Source organism: Helianthus annuus, chromosome 8, assembly GCF_002127325.2.
Source record: "Helianthus annuus cultivar XRQ/B chromosome 8, HanXRQr2.0-SUNRISE, whole genome shotgun sequence".
NCBI classification, from domain to species: domain Eukaryota; kingdom Viridiplantae; phylum Streptophyta; class Magnoliopsida; order Asterales; family Asteraceae; genus Helianthus; species Helianthus annuus.
Genome location: NC_035440.2, coordinates 57,058,211 through 57,075,522, shown reverse-complemented (window position 1 = coordinate 57,075,522; position 17,312 = coordinate 57,058,211). Strand labels below are relative to the sequence as shown.

The 17,312-nt window shown below is 38.6% G+C and overlaps 1 protein-coding gene across 1 annotated transcript in view; it reads right to left on the bottom strand.

Moving 5' to 3' along the window:
• Window positions 1-2,059: 2,059 nt before the first annotated feature.
• Window positions 2,060-17,312, bottom strand: part of LOC110870047 — a 35,859-nt gene continuing 20,606 nt past the window's right edge. Inside the window, exons 6-13 of the mRNA XM_035976003.1 lie at window positions 8,412-8,628; window positions 7,966-8,318; window positions 7,365-7,880; window positions 6,102-7,278; window positions 5,657-6,010; window positions 5,327-5,564; window positions 2,625-5,116; window positions 2,060-2,527 (exon numbers count right to left, since the gene is read on the bottom strand). Coding sequence (XP_035831896.1) covers window positions 2,060-2,527; window positions 2,625-5,116; window positions 5,327-5,564; window positions 5,657-6,010; window positions 6,102-7,278; window positions 7,365-7,880; window positions 7,966-8,318; window positions 8,412-8,628 — 5,815 coding nt within the window. The remainder of the gene's footprint in view (window positions 2,528-2,624; window positions 5,117-5,326; window positions 5,565-5,656; window positions 6,011-6,101; window positions 7,279-7,364; window positions 7,881-7,965; window positions 8,319-8,411; window positions 8,629-17,312) is intronic.

Below are 17,312 nucleotides of genomic sequence, written 5' to 3'. Positions count from 1 at the left end.
TCCAAACCGCTGACCCACCTCATAACCATCCCACTGCCGAGCCCACTGATCAACACACTGCCAACCCCAATACACAAACCACTGCTGATGCAGTCGAGTTATCCAGCTCCTCCACCCAACCCGCCAACACCAGTATTCCTGAACCCGTACCCGACACCTCTACTCACACCACTCCCACATCCACAATATCCAATTCCCATCCTATGACGACTCGAGCAAAAGCGGGAATTTTTAAACCGAAGCATCAAGCGGACCTAGCTGCTCTACACTCCTATGCTTTACATGTGGCTTTGTCCACCGTTACCGAGCCACGCGGATTCAAGTCAGCCGCCAAAGACCCCAAATGGATAGCAGCAATGGTTTGTCAACTCTAGTCATCCTGATTATGTTTGCAAATTGTCAAAGGCTCTCTACGGTCTCAAACAAGCCCCTCGTGCTTGGTTTCATCGCTTAAGCACATTTCTCCTATCCTACGGGTTTACTTGCAGTCGTGCCGACACATCTCTGTTTATTCTTCGCAAAGATGCTCACATTATGTATCTTCTTGTTTACGTTGATGATCTCATTCTTACTGGCAATGATGACGTAATTCTTCGGTCTTTCATTTCTCATCTTCATCGTGAATTTGCAATCAAGGATCTTGGCCGTCTAAATTACTTTCTTGGTTTAGAAGTTGTTCATACGGACACGGGCTTGTTTCTCACACAAGCTAAGTATGCCAAAGACATACTTCTTCGAGCAAAATTATATGACTCTAAACCGGTTCATACTCCTCTTGCTCCGCATGAATCTTTTTCGGCTTCGGTTGTGCCTCATTCCGATCCTACATTGTATCGCTCGCTGGTTGGGGCGTTGCAGTATTTAACTATCACAAGGCCCGACCTTTCGTATGCCGTCAATCAACTGTCTCAGTTTCTTCATAGCCCGACAGTTGATCATTTTCGAGCGGTAAAACGTCTTTTAAAGGTATGTCAAAGGTACCCTTTCCTTTGGTCTTTCCTATAGCAGTTCACACCCGCCTGATATCATTGGTTACTCTGATGCCGATTGGGCACGATGTCTTGATACGCGACGATCCACGTATGGTTATTCGATTTTTCTTGGTGGCAATTTGGTCTCTTGGAGTGCAAAGAAGCAGCCTACAGTCTCCAGATCCAGCTGTGAGTCTGAATACCGCACTATGGCTAACACGGCTGCTGAACTTGTTTGGATTACTCATCTTTTACGAGAATTGCATGCTCTTCCACCTGATCGTCCAACGTTACTTTGTGACAATAAGAGTGCCTTGTTCATTACTCAGAACCCGGTTTCTCACAAATGTGCCAAACACATTGACTTGGATTATCATTTCATTCGTGAGCTGGTTAATTCAGGTAAACTTTATACCAAGTTTGTTCCAACCAATCTTCAGGTGGCTGATATTTTTACCAAGAGTCTTCCGCGCGCTCAATTTGATGTTTTTCGTGACATGCTTCGTCTTGGTCCGCCACCATTTCGATTGAAGGGGGTATTAGAGGAAATGATTTGTAGATATTTGTATTTATTTAATTGATCTATTTCCTTATAAATCAGTTATTGACTCTCCATAATCATAGGAGAGATTTCTGTATGTTTTGAATATAAATACTAATCTCAATCACCTCACAAAGTATTGAGGTTGATTTTCTACACCTAAGACTATTTAGATAATCCTTTGATTAAGACGATAATGAGCCATGAAGACATTGCATTGAAGTTATACGGACTATTCATTTGTGAAAAGCTTTAGTGATAGAAAGTTCTTTTCCAGTTAGTCTCTACAAACATAGTTCGATCATATACTTCTCAAATGTAAAGGTTTCGAGGAAAGAAATCAATCATGTATAAAGATGTATAAAAAGGCCAAAAACTTGAGACCGGACTGCGTAGCCCAAAGAAAAAGATCGGTTAAGACTTTAATATGTTTCCACCATATAGACACGCATGATTTCACAGGAAACTTGAAATTCCTAGCTAAAAGGAAACAAATATTCTGAAGCAAACGAGAATAGGGGATGGTGGATCAATATGATTTATCACATCATTTCTTTTTACCTTTGTTCTTTCTATTCTTCTTACCCTTCCCTTTCTTGTTTCTTGCATCCTGAGTGTTAACTCCACCGCTTTGATTTTCTACCACCGGTGAATCATCACATGTTCCTTTAACATGATTCTTCTCCCCACTTGTTTGTCCAACCTCAGATGCGCTGCTGCTCTCCAACACTGCCATGTGTCCAGTATTCGATTCCTGACTAATGGCAGATTGGTTTAAGAACTCATCTATCTTTGGCCTTTTACTTTGCAGCCTTTCCACAACCCCTTGCACAGTCATCATGACAAGTGAGTGCTCCCTAATTTGCTGACTGAAATATGCCACAGAAGAAGATAGCAGCTTCAGATCTTCCTTTGCAAGATTCGCTTCATGTACAACTGTTGCATCTTTTCCCGCACATGAAATTTTATCGGCTAGCGCCATGGTTAATGTGCCTATATTTTTATCCAATTCATTCTGAAACAACACATTGAATTTTGAAGAATTAAACTTACACCAATGAAGATAAAACAAACAAAAATATACATTATATAACCACAATAATATGTATTACCTTTATCATACTGGTGTCCACTACTAATCCCTTTGTCCCATTTATAGCTTCAGATATATCTTCAAGAACTTCCCAGTTCATTTGCAGTTCCACAGGATTCACATTCAGAATTTCATCCTGTAATGTGTTTGAAGATGGTGTCTCAAGAATCGTCCCAATATCATCATTTTTTGGAGGTTTTTGAACATTAAGTGTAGTTTTCCTTGGGAAGAGCACACTCAATATCTCCTCTTTAGATTTCCCTGCAGGGTCCACAAATATAGCACAAGGAGCATGGATTCGTGGACTCGCATTCCCCGAACACACAATCAGGAGAGAATCATCTATGCTCATAAAAGCTTCTGCAACCACTTCTGGATTCAAGTTCAAATAACGGCCCTTTCTTCTCCTTAGAAGATCATAGACAAACTTCTTTGGAAGCAAATAAGCAATATTATCTCTTCCCGACAACAAATCAAGTAATAATTGAGAACAATCTGATAGTTGAAGACAAATCAAACACAGTATCATAACTAGCTTCAATGATAACAGTGGATGGTAATCAGACAACTTAATATTCGAACTTTTAATCCATGATATAGTATCAGTTTTATCGTAGAGAATTTTTTGAATCACTCCAAGAATAAAGTGTATTGCATTTTGTCTGTTTGACTGCCGAATAATTGAAGTAGAGTGAATATTTGTAAGCCATCCAATAAACGAAGACTTTGTAGTGAAAAAGTTCCTTGAAGAGAAAGATGCCATGAAAAGAAGACTTTCCAAGAGATACACAAAACTGTGAGGTGAAATGTAGCCAGCACGTCTCCAATTGGCTCTAAAAGTGTCTTCCAAAGCATTATGCAATCCTTGAGCAACATAAGATTCATTAAAGCTAAGCTTCATAAATAAGTCAAAAAAGGACTTCCATGCAGGATTCCATTGAATCCGTGTAAGAATATGCTCGTAAAGTGCTACGGGTTTTCTAGAACCAAGACATATCATCATCACCCTCCCAATTATCCAATAGGTGGTGTCACCCTTGATGTTGAGATTTTGATTAATAATCTCCTCAAGCAAGCTCAGAGATAAATCTGTCTTTCTTAAAGAAATCAAATCACTAGAGACTGATCTTCGCCAGTCTAATGGAAACACAAGATCAAAATAACTGGAAGAAATGCCTAGAAATCTTTCCAGCTTCCTCTTATCTTTGGGGTTAACGTACTGGCAGTCTAAAAGGAACTTGGAAACCTCAAAAATATGTAGGAGATATGTGCTTTGATGAAATGCAGAACCATTTGAGTTTGACTTATGCAGACCTTCAAGAGTTTCAAGCACCTTTATACCAACATAAACTAGCTCAACCTGCCAATAAGACCTCATAGAAAACACCAAATCCCTGCTATTCATAGTTAGAAGCTTCCCGTCCCTTTGAAGACCCTTTTGACCAGCATTTCTTATCCAATCAGCATGCTCATTGACCAATATGTAAATGACATTTCCTTTAACACGTTGCTTCCTCACCCCGAAATAATTTAATATAAATTCAACACGACCCTCGTGTTCATTTGGTTCTTTGTGGAAGCTTTCAAGACACTCAAAAATATCCAGGACATTTCCTTTCCATGCATTCCAGTAAAAAACTAGAGTTCTGGTAGAAACTTGATTTCGAAAAATCTTGTCCTCACAATGCTTATGCATATCAGTTGGTAGTTCATCCTCCCAATCATACTTTGAGGAATTCAACTGAATATGAGAATCCAAGATTTTTCTTATCAAAAAAATTTCTCCCCTCAAACTCTTGTTTCTCTGGGAAACTTGCAAATCTTTTTTCAACTCAGCCAAGCTACTATGCTGTTTAGAGACTACTTTTAATTCACTACAGACAAAATCAAAGAAAATGTCTGAATTCATTTTTGCAAAAGTTTTTGCTCTTTCACAAAGTTCTTCATACTGAGCAAACTGCTTCAATGGCCAACCTTTATTTTCATTTCCCCATAACAAGCTAAAAACAACATACCAAAGTAAGAGAACCGCTGCATCCTTAAAATGTCCTGCCTTTTCCAAAAGATCAGCCTCTTTTAGAACATCACCCCATGACCTCGCCAACTCAGCAGCATCAAGAAAATGACCTGATTCTTCTTCCAACAACAAAAGGTGATCAAGGCATCCTAATGACCTCAAGAATACACGTTTGGATTCCATAGAAGAGAAGGCCCGAACAAATTTCATCATGGAAGTAGTATCTTTATGCTCATGGTAATCGAGGGCACAACTTTGTAAGAATTCTTGTTCAATGTGTTCCATTTCTTTATTTTGAACATTAACATGCTCTTTCCATTGTTCTATATACTGCAACCCTTTATCAAATAGTTTACCTTTCTTGCAAACCGACAAACAGTTGGAAAGCTTATCTCCTTTTGCATAAGCTTCTGCTGCATCAATATAGCAACCCGCTAGAGTGAAACATTCTGCTGCTGCATCCATCTTTCCACACTTATATAAATATATTTTTCCTGAACAAACACAAGATCAAATTAGAGGTGACAAGTTGGTATGGCGTTTGACCCAATTATTTTTTTTCCTGAACAAAATCAACCAGGAAAATAAAACACTCATAAGTAATTGGGTTGAAAATACGAGCTCTAGTCTTCTGGTTGTTGATAAAACTATTGCAATTCACTTAATGTTTAAACAGAAAATTAATTTAAAAAAAAGGATGTTACCGGCTCTTTCATACTCCCCTAAATCACAATAACAAGATGCAGCAGACTCAAGTTTCCCAATAGATTCGAACATTCCGGCTGCTTCTCTAACATAACCTGAAAACGCTTCAGGATTTGTTCCCCGCATTTGGTCACCAGATGCTCTAAGACCCGAAGCTTTGGCTAAAGTCTCCCACATTGTGTCCCCAGCTCTTTCAAAACACAATGTTGCCATCACAAAATTACTCTCATAAAAAAGCTGAAAATCAAACAGTGATGATAAGAACAAGTCAAATAAGGTAAACAAAATCAAAAGTCATAAGACTGCTATAGTAATAGATTAACAATAACCTTCTTTCCACGCTCCCTCCATTCTTGAGGGTTGCTTGCAACACGCATTGCATGTGCCACCGAATCATCCAACTTTCTTATCTGAACGAGTCCCCTTCTTTTCCAGTAATCGAACATTGGCTTAGAAAGTTCCTCTTTATTTTCACATACCCATAGCCTTTGTCTTGTACGGGTGATAGCCACATACAATTGTTTCAATTCAGAACACAAGACACTGTGTTTGGACTCACTGAAGTTAGGGAATGACTGAGGAAGTTTCTCATCGAGCCAATCACGTTCCTTCATGTATTCATATAAAACTCTCCATTGGTCTTTCAAAGGGGATGTCCCAAAAAAGTTATAGAGCAGCACATCCTATATTGAAGGAAGTGAAACATCAAGAAACATAAGAAAACTAAGATCACAAAAAATGATCTTCTCATGGCAGGGAGAGAAGGAGCCTGACCTGAAACTCCAGACCTTTACACTCCACTATAGTGAGAACAAGAGCCTGTCTTCCGATATATTCGCAAATCTCATTTTTTGCAATATCATCACGTACCAGAATCACTTGTTCAGCACCAAAACCAACAATTTCTGAGCCACTTCCACTGCCACCAAAGATTGTCACAATTGCATTCTCATCATTACCAGACTCTAGCAAGACGGGAGCTTCACCGGAAATAAGACTAGTCTCTGGCTCTAAAATATCAATTGAGTGAGAAAAGTAACGATACAGAATTTCAATGACACTTTGAGCTAAATCAAGAACACCCGCATGAGTTCGGAAATTCTGTTTTAATTGGAAAATCTCTGATACAAGACCTTTCTCTTGTTGTCCAGAAGTCTGGGAGGTTAAAAACTCCTTATAGAACAAAGAACGAATATCTTGAAACCTAAAATCAATGCCTCTTGCAATTGTTTGTGCAGTATCACCAGCAAAAATAAAACCTTCATCAACATTTTGGCAAATATATTTAAAGAGAGAAATTTGCCTCATGCTAAGATCTTGAACTTCATCAATGTAAATGAAGTCCATTTGGTCACCTTTGTACCCGATAGTTTTAAGCCGGCGATGAAGGTCAATTACTAGATCACCCAGATCGAATTCCCCACGTTCAGTTTTCATATTTTCATAGGCTTGAAAGAGGGAGTAAACATTCTCTCTTTTCTGTTTGGTTAAAGTGGAAACACGACTTTCAGCTAATGAAGAGTAGCCCTCAAAGCTAAGCTTACCATCACTGCCTTCCCCTGCTTGCAAGCCCCCTTTTATGTGAGAAATTATTTCGGTGAATACTCGAGAGGGGTCAAGTTTCTTTTTGTGAATTGAATTGAAGTGAGGCCAGTAAAGTGAACAAAACCTATCATATGTTACCTCCTTTAATCTTATGAAAGTTTGCAATGCAACAGATGTTGTACTTATATGGTTACATTGAGAACCCTCTCTTGCCTCAAGAAACCTTTCAAAATAAGAACTCCCTAATGTGCCATCCAACATTATTAGGAACTTTTGGAAAGTTATAACAAGAGGATAATTTTTCACAGAGATTTCAACAAATGTGTTTGGGATATCATTGAATTCAGACGTAAAATCTACATCCTCAAGACTGATCTCCACTGACAAATTCCCAGGACATGAAGTACTGTAAAATACACCAATTGTTGAGTTCTGGAAATATTTTTAATGCAAATAAAATGAGAGAGAAAAAATATATAGGCATATGTGCACCTTGTAAGTTGGGAAACATGTTGCTTCACAGCATAACACAATTTCGAGCTGACTGTCACAAAAAGCTGATGGAGAACACTTGGTTTGCTACTTTCAGAATTATCAACAACTTCAGCATCCCCGATGTGGTTGCTTTCTGCTTCAGTAATCCCTTCAGTAGCAACACGAAAATCTTGTTCATTCTGGAACAGTTTCATTGTCAAAATTGTAGTTTTCCCGGTTCCCGAGCGCCCAATTATGAAGGAACTTTTGCAAAATAGAACTATATCCATTTGTTCATCAGTGACTTGCATTGGTAGGTCAAATGCTTTACCAGAAAGCAAATGACTCACCACCCAACGTGACAACGAGTAGAACTTCATGAGTAATAAGCTTTCACTCACTTTTGAGTTTTCAACATAATTTCTACCATCGCCAGGATTCACAATCGCCTCACTGTCATCTTCACAGTTGCTTAAATAACTAAATCTGGTAATTTCCTTCGATGCTGGCCAACTCCTAGGAACTTCAAGATTCCTGAACAGTTGAAAAGAAAATGAAAATAAGCATGTATTATCAATTGTTTAAGAATTAAGATTCAGTAGACAGAGTAAGAACATACTCTTCCAAACATTTTGATGAGCAAAGACTAATATAATCATCTGTGTAGGCAGAAAATATGCTCTCAAGTCGTTTTGTGAGTTTGGGAATCTCCTCCAAGTGTAATACATCCCAAACTTTTAAAACTTGTATGTATCTGACTTCCTTAATGATGTCAACTGAGCAAATAATATACACACCTTCAGCCTTAAATTTGCTTAAAAGTTGAGAAGATTTTTCGCAACACACGTCTACACTTCTATTCTTGGGGCGCCAACCACCAGAAAGTTTCAGTAAAAGATTTAAAACCACCTTCTTCAAGCGAGGAGATGTCAGTTTTCCAAATGATCTTCTGAAATCATCACTGAAGAGAACCTAATGGCATAAAAGTGCAACAACAAGATGGATAAGGAACAATATCACATAATGAGATAACCTCGCATAAAACCAAGCATTTTGGTACAATACCTTCCATTTTTCATTTTTAAAAAGAACACGATTTCCATTAACAAGATCATCAAGTTGGTCTAGCTCTTTCTTTGCAGCTATAATTGTCATCTTCAAGCATTCATCAACATCAGCATCAAACAAACAACGGGGATTCCTTGCATCACAGACCAAGTCTTTCCATACACATTCACTATTATTGAGGGTTCTTTCATTTCCCAATATCCAGAGACAATGACTAGAAAAAAAAATGGAAAATATTACATAAACAGAAATAGTTATACTTTATAAAACAAAAGGCCATAGGTGTCAATACAGGTTGGAAAGACAGAAACTTGGTAATTGTATTAGATTCTGATGATACCATTAGGGTTACATAAAACCATGGGGTATGGTGGGGCGGGGGTTTGGGGCATGGGTTTGACACGTGGAGTTCGAGCCCCCCGCTGGTGAGTGACGTGTCCGTGGGGTAAGGCGGGGCATGGCTAACCCGGCGTGGCTTGGCTAGGTGTATTAAAATAAAAAAAAAATCTAAAATTAAAAATGGCCCCTATGCCCTAGCCAACAAGCCAATAAGAGCCGGCCACATAGGATCGCTAGCATGCCCCACGCCCGGCCTTAAACTCCCGCCCAAGGGGCCACGCCCAAACCCAAGCCCACCCGGGGTGGTGACTTGGGCGTTTCTCTCCAACCCACGCCCCCCCCCCCCCCCGCCCCATACCCCATAGTCTAAGAGGTTATATATAGAACACCAAATTACACATCTAGTCCTTATACTATATCACTTACTATAATATGTACCCGCAAGGTAAGCGCAGGAGTGACTCTAGCTTGAAAATATTAACAATAATAAAAAATAAACTATACTAACCAAATCCAACCCAAATATATGGTGTGCATTTAATATGTGGTGTCTTCCCCTCATCGTGCAGTGGCGGACCCAATAATTGTTTGTTGGGGTTCGGAATATTTTTTAGATTTTAGGGCCCTAAATATATAAAAAATCGGTTCATAGCGGATCGGATCGGGTCAAGTCATATAAGACACAAGAATATCAAACTAAAATTTATATAATCATCAAAAACACGTCAAACGTCATTAGAAACGTATTTAAAATTGTGCCCTACAGGTTTTCATTTTTTGAAATCTATCCAAAACATTATCTAGAGATAGTAAACACTCCATAAGTTCATTACATTCTTACTTATGGTTCATATCACATATAAATCGCTCCATAAGTTCATAAAGCAACACTAGACACTTAAACAGAATAAACAATCATGTTCAACCATAGTCCATAATTTTCAATTTTATTTTCAAACATTCAAGTGTAGTATTAAATGTTGATTACTTGTAACTAATCATTTAAACAAACAAAATTATAAATAAAACAACAAAATCATTTAACTACAAGTTTAGAACAACCAAAAAAAATCAAAAAATATAAAAAGATTACACCTTTCTACGTCTATATTTTCTCCTAATCATCACATAAAACAAAAAAAAACAATAAAGAAACCATCCTAGTTCTATATCGGAATTCTGGTATAATACGGGTCGGTCTTGCCGAAATTTTGGTTTTTCAAGCAAAAAAAGTCATCCCGTCGTGAGCAGTGGCGTAAAGTCGCTGGAAGTTTTTTATTTTTTTTTTTTTGGGTGGGATTTGGAATTGGAATGGGTGGATGGGTTTGGTTATTTCCAAACTATAAATTTCCAACAAATTTGTGCTATATGTTGTTGTAATATAGGCCTTGGGAGTTTTTCAAAAAACTTTTGCATTTTTTCACTTTTAACCATAAAATTTTAATTTCTTGCATTTTAATTTTGTTTATTTCAAATTTCTTTGGTTTGGGTTTGGGCTTAGTCAATAAAAATAGATTGTAGATTGGGTTCTGATTGGGTTAAGTAATTAAGTGAATAAGAGGTTAAAGAATAATTATATAAATTTTTATATACTTATATATTAGACAATAATCAGTGTTTTTTTTATAAATTCATAAATTTTTTTTCTAAGGGGGGAGGTTGAAATTTTTAAAGGGGTGCGGGTGAAAATTTTCCAAGGGGTGCGGTCGAAATTTCCGACGAAAAATAACACTAAAAAATATTTTTTCAAGTGGTGCGTCCGCCCACCCACGGCTGGGGGGTACGCCCTTGTCATCATTATGTGCTTCCACAGTTCTCCCCAGTTTCCTTCGGGGACTTGTAATGATGCGGACCGTCAATCCTTTGTCGGAAAAGAAAGAACCATTGTTGTTTAGCGGAGCCGCCGTTGTATGACGTCAGTGATAACGTCTAGGGTTTTAGGGTGGAAACAATAATCGATATGAAGTGGTTGTGTTATGTGGTGAGGAACAATGGCGGCTAGGGTTTGTGGTGGCGGCGACCGCAGAGGTGGTTGTGGGTGTTAGTTGTTGGTTGTTGTTGTGAAAATCTAGGAGAAAGGGGTTGTGGATCTAGTTCAGATTGTTGAAAGCATTAAAGAAAGCTTCTAGAGAAGAAGGTTGTGGGTAAGGCAGTGATGGCGGCAAGCCGCCCCGCCAGTAATGTTTATCGGTGGGTTGTGAGCACTAGCTCTGGTACCAAATTAAACTTGGTAATTGTATTAGATTGTGATGATACCATGCATCAGGGTTACACAAGAGATGTTTATATACAACACCATATTACACATCTACTCGCTATATTATATTAGGGGTTGTTTGACAACCTCTGTGCCGATAAGTGTTGAGCCAGTAAGAGGCCTAACTAGTTCATTTTGAACCAGTAGTAAGTGCTTAGTCAGAGTACGTCAATGTGGTGGTTGGTGGGTGTGAGAAGTGGTGGTGGGTCGAGGAGGTGATGTGTGAGTGGCCGGGTGAGGCTTATGAACACATGTAAAGGGATAAAGGGTAAATTTTAGTTCAGCTTCAATTTGAAACTTAATGGAATCAAAACGTAAACTTAATAATGACTGATTCAAAGGTAGCCTCTAAATGGAATCATATGTCTTAAATCCTTATATATAAATAATAACAATAAATGTGTGCAGATCTGTTGATGCATATTTTTTTGTGTCCGATGCTTGTCGAATAGATTAGATTTATTTTATGCTGAATATGTAATAGTTAGTGAACGGTCAAACGAATGTGTATTGACCCGCTCGTTTGAAGTGGTCAAACGAGAGGGTTATGTGTTTGACCGTGTGTGTTTGCTAGACAAGTGGGTGTGGGTATAAATACCAACCACTTGTTCACTTGCAAACTAGAGAGAATCAGAGTGTGGTGAGCTCATTTTGAGAGTTCACAGTGAGCTTTATTGTGTGGGGGAGAGATCACCACTTGGTCTCTCCCCGGATGTATACTCCTTTGGTATTAGTTCGGTTAGTTAGTAATCGGGCCGATTTGTATTGTTTTCCTACTGATTAATACAAAGAAGTGTCTGTTTATCTCTATAATCTCTCCCGTCTTGAACTAATCTCACACTAATCACGGTTTCGGTCACGAAACACGGTTCTACAATTGGTATCAGAGCCATGGTGCCTGATTTAGTAAATCTAACAATTTGCTAAGTCACATGTGCTCTAGATCTGTGATTTTTGTTCAAGATGTAAAAAATGGTGAAATAAGAAAAACCCAGATTTGAACCCGCATATGCAGATCTGTGATGGAACGGACTGTACAAAAGGTTTGGGTTTTGTATTTCACACCAGAAAATCAAGTTCTCATCATCAAATATCATATATACAATGTTTTTATACAAATCTGCAAAAGAACAGTACACTGTGTTCTTGAAGAAGTGGTGGCGGCTGTAAAGAAATTTTAGGGTTTCCGACGAAACCCCACTTCCCATGAAGAAACGAAACCCTTCGGCGAAACCCTCTGTCAAGTCGTTTCGTCCCCCAATGAGTTTCGTCGGCTTCATGTTTCGTCGTCTCTGATCTTTTATCGGAGTTCTTTCGTCGGCTGCATATCCATCGTCGGCTCAAGGTTGTTTGCTGATAACAGTCTGGCTTCGGATTAGAGTTATTTGATGTGAATGGATGTCGGTAATGGAGAAGGCACAGCTGCAATTAAAGTAACGGCGATAGACGGAGTAAGAGTTTTGGAGCAGATTCCTTGACGAAGTTGCCAAACGCCGATATTCTGGAGCGCCGGAGCGAGTAGGTGTTTACCGGTGGTGTCGTATGTGATGTTGGATTCTATCGATGCGATTACTCCGAACGCCGCCGCTGATTCGTACCGAAGATGCGATTTCACCATTGATTCCGGTGGTGAGGTTCAACCTGCGGTTGATTTGGTGGAGTAATTGGTAACAGCAGCTCAGATATTTTTTTTTTTTGGGGTTTGAAAGTGTTATCGCAGAGAGGGATAGGAAGGTCTTAGTGGCAGTTGGGGTTTTGGATGTCTAGCTGAAAAAGGTGGGAGTCGACAAGAGAGTTTGGCTGGTGATGTTAGCGGCTGGTGAAACAAAATATTCTAGGGTTTCCTTGAAAAGGGTTTGGTCATGGGCATTGGATTTTTATTTGGAGCCCACTAGCAACCATTACCACATTATGGGCTCACATGATGTTCATAAACTTCTTGAAGTCACGTTTTTCTTCTTTGGGCCCACATGACTTATTGTGGAATATGATTGCAGCCAAAAGTCAATCTTTGTGGTTTTTTTTTTTTCATTTCTAATGGATCTCCACAAATTAACAGTGGTGCATGTTGAATAGGAGAATTCTATGGGCCCCACCAATGAATACAAATACAACTAAGATGGACTTGAGCCATGTCATGAGCATCAAGTGTGGAATATTTTTTTTTGGCGCACCTACTACTTATTGCCACACAACGAGGAGGTCATGTTTATTATTTGGTTCAGTGGGCACATGTTTGGCTCAGTAATGTTGGACCTATTTGATTGGCCAATTAATTATGGGCAAATGATTAAAGATGGGCTCTATTGGACCAAATGGTTAGATGAGACATGGAGTCATGGGCTCGTTTCTTTTCGTGAGTTGCAAAGTGGGGACGGGTGTTCGTGACGTTTAGTTGAACCGCGCTTCTAAATGTCAACATCAAATTTGTACGGGTTCGGGAGCGCGCAGGATGATGAAGCTTGATGAAAACAATTGATTTTAAAAAATGTGGGGTAGTCACGGTTACCGATGCAAACGTCAAATTTTAGTGACTTGACTACTATGGGCCAAAAACAAAAACGGTATGTTCACTTCCGCACGTCAATATTTATGATTGTTATCGGTTATTCGTAAATGTTCGAGAGCATTTTGTTTATTGTCATATTCTCGCATTTGAAAACGAACGTATGAACCTGGAATGTCAATACCGGTCCTAACGAGTTCACAAAGTCTTTGGAGGGATACAAGTCGGATCCTACGGGGTACTAGGCGAAATTTCTTTATCAACTAGAATATGCAACGAAGAAATCTTTTTGTTTATTGTCATATTCTCGCATTTGGTAACGAATGAATGAACCTAGAATGTCAATACCGGTCCTAACGAGTTCACAAAGTCTTTGGAGGGATACAAGTCGAATCCTACGGGGTACTAGGGGATGTTCTTATTCAACTAGAATATGCAAAGAAGAAAGTCGTTTTCGTGATTTTTCGTATAACCGAGAATATTCAATGAAGATTGACGACAGTTCCGCTCAGTGGAGGGAATTGGTGAACATTTGAAGATAAATTCTACTCAGCGGAGAGAATTTGTTTTGTGAAATTGACGACAGTTTCCTTGAAGTGGAGAGAATCTGTTAAGGTTTAGAGATCTTACCAAAGAAGTGGGGGGATAAAAAATTTTCAAATGTTGAATTTCTTCGGTAAATTTCTAAACGCAATCACAGGTGGTAGAGTTTGTCTTATGACAGATCAAGACTTGATGCAGTTTTTAAAGATTAGAATCCTTATCAAATGCCGGTTGGAGTATTGGAAGATCAGCGGAAGATCGGTCAATTGAGCCTTGTGAGGAAATTGCACAACACCCAACACGGATACGCGTACTTTGAGGGGGAACTATTATACAAGGACCGTCAAGATACTACTTACCTGGATCATCGGTCAAGGGGGAATTTGTTAACATAGAGAAGATAAATACTTGACTGAAGATCGATTGCAGTTGCATTTTCAGCATTCGACAGCAACGGACAAGGGGGAATTTGTTGATGCAGATTTTGTGTCCGATGCTTGTCGAATAGATTAGATTTATTTTATGTTGAATATGTAATATTTAGTGAACGGTCAAACGAATGTGTATTGACCCGCTCGTTTGAAGTGGTCAAACGAGAGGGTTATGTGTTTGACCATGTGTGTTTGCTAGACAAGTGGGTGTGGGTATAAATACCAACCACTTGTTCACTTGCAAACTAGAGAGAATCAGAGTGTGGTGAGCTCATTTTGAGAGTTCACAGTGAGCTTTATTGTCTGGGGGAGAGATCACCACTTGGTCTCTCCCCGGATGTATACTCCTTTGGTATTAGTTCAGTTAGTTAGTAATCGGGCCGATTTGTATTGTTTTCCTACTGATTAATACAAAGAAGTGTCTGTTTATCTCTATAATCTCTCCCGTCTTGAACTAATCTCACACTAATCACGGTTTTGGTCACGAAACACGGTCCTACAAGATCAACCTCAACCTGACCTTATTTCGAACAACTACCATACCTTGCCTAGTAGACCAAGTTGTTCGATTGTCAGTCTGCGAGCAAAAAGTTGTCTACTCATACATTGTTTTCGTTTGATTAATTATCTTCCTATAACCGACATTAACTAACTTAAGCTAACTTCCCTAATTTCATGCATACATTATAAGCAATCTCCACTTGTCAATTTTTTTCTCAAATTCATATCGCACGAAGTTTAGTTATCACACAAAACTTTTGTTTCAACGGTTCTTCCTTTTGATCTCTCACAGAATCCTTTTACCGGATCGTATGACATGGCCCTAATCACCCAACCTAAATCTCTTAGATCTTCCTTTGATTTCTTCTCACAAGTCAATGGGTTTTCTTCTTTTACATGGGTCTGTTTCACACAGATCCTTAATCTTGATCGTGATCATCTCACATTATTTAATTGCATATTCGGAATCACTTAGGTTTTATTATGTCTATTATTGATCCTAGATCGTCTCACACGATTAAATCTTCTCTTCGTGGTTGCCTTACGCAACAAATTTTTCCACACCGATCGCTTCACACGTCCTCTTTTCTTCACTTTGATAGCATCACACAATAAATTTCTCGATTGTGGCCTCCTACCATTTCTGATTTTAAATTTATCTCTCCTTCGTATTTTGATTAACCCATGATCTCCCATCCTGGGTTTTGTCGACAATTTCGTGATTCAATTATGAAACCTTTTTTTTGTGATTTCTTCGTGCCTTTCAACTCCATTAAATCGACTCCTCTCGATTTCATAATGGGTGAAACTTCCATCGTTCACTATTTCCACACACAATATTCTTCATATAGAAAGGCTTACATACCAAATTTCATCTCTTACCGCGTACTCGCTGTTTTGTGATCTCACATCACAATCTTTGAGTAACCTCATGGATTCTTCTAACTTGTTTCACTTGATAAGTATCTAATTTCATTGAGGCCAATTGTTCCTTCAAAATCTACCGCAATTGGAACTACAGTATGGATAATCCTCATTTCAGTTGCTAAAATCAGTCACGAAAACCTTCTCCATCTTTGATTCTTGTGTTGTGTTTGAATGCATTGTTTTCATGAGAGTAACCCTCTCTGATACCAATTGTTGGAAGAGGGACAATTCAACAAAACACAGGCTTAAACAGACAAATGCAGTAACACAAAACACTGCATATATTACACACTTGTACATTCTTTTCGTCTGCATATGCCTATTTATATGTTACTAATTAACCAACACTTTACAAACTGTTGATGTTGGGTCAAAACACGAAGCATTTTGTAGTAGTTTGCGTTAATTATGAGTGCGTTAATACGTTTATTCATATGTGTTTATATACTTATCATGTGTTGGTGTTTTTGGCTTAATAGGTGCTAAAAAGCGCGAAAAAGAGAAATCGAGCTGAAAAAACGGGCTTGATGGGTCAATACGGGATCTGTAGCAGAAAAACCCCACCTAGGTATCCCAGGCGACACGCGGCAAGGACACATGACTCTCCCACGATGCGCTGGAGAGATCAATTATGGGAAAGCTTATAAACTAACCTAATTCGGGTTTTTGGTTAATAATTCTATTCTCAGCCGTTCCAGACGAACAACAGGGCGATTTTAGGCGATTTCTTCAGTATTCTTCCATCTTTCAAGCCGCTCTTTCATCTTCGATAGATTCTTAATGACTATGAAGCTATGATGACATCCATGCGGGGCTAAACGCTTGTAACTTCCACTCGGATGAATGATTGTTTCAGTTTACATTGAAAATTTGTTTTTGGATTCTTTTAACCGGTAAATCTTGACTATTTGTGTTGAATTTGTGCAATGTATATTATATTTGAATTGTTTGACATTTATAGCGTATTTGCAATTTCCTTGCATTGCTAGCGGGTTGGTAAATTGATGGGTAATTGATATAATCAAACGGGTTATTAGATTGTATGGTGAATCTTAAAAATTATCTCTAATAAGTAATCAAATTCATTAATCCTAAGGCCATGTCTGTGTGGTGTTATGAATCTGTAAACGGGTTCTTGTGTTAAAACGGGCAATCATGATTTCCGATGGGGATTGCTTTTTCTCATATTGATCACAACTTTCTTAATCACTTTTCTTGTTTTTGAAATCAATTAATCAAACCCCCGAATTAGATAATTTTAGTTTTTAGTTAAAGTCTCTATCCGTGGATACGATACCCTACTTACGTTATCAACATAGTTTATTTACGTTTTTGATTGACCCTAACCACAGTTATCAAAATGGGACCGTTGCTGGGGAATTCGTACGCTTAGT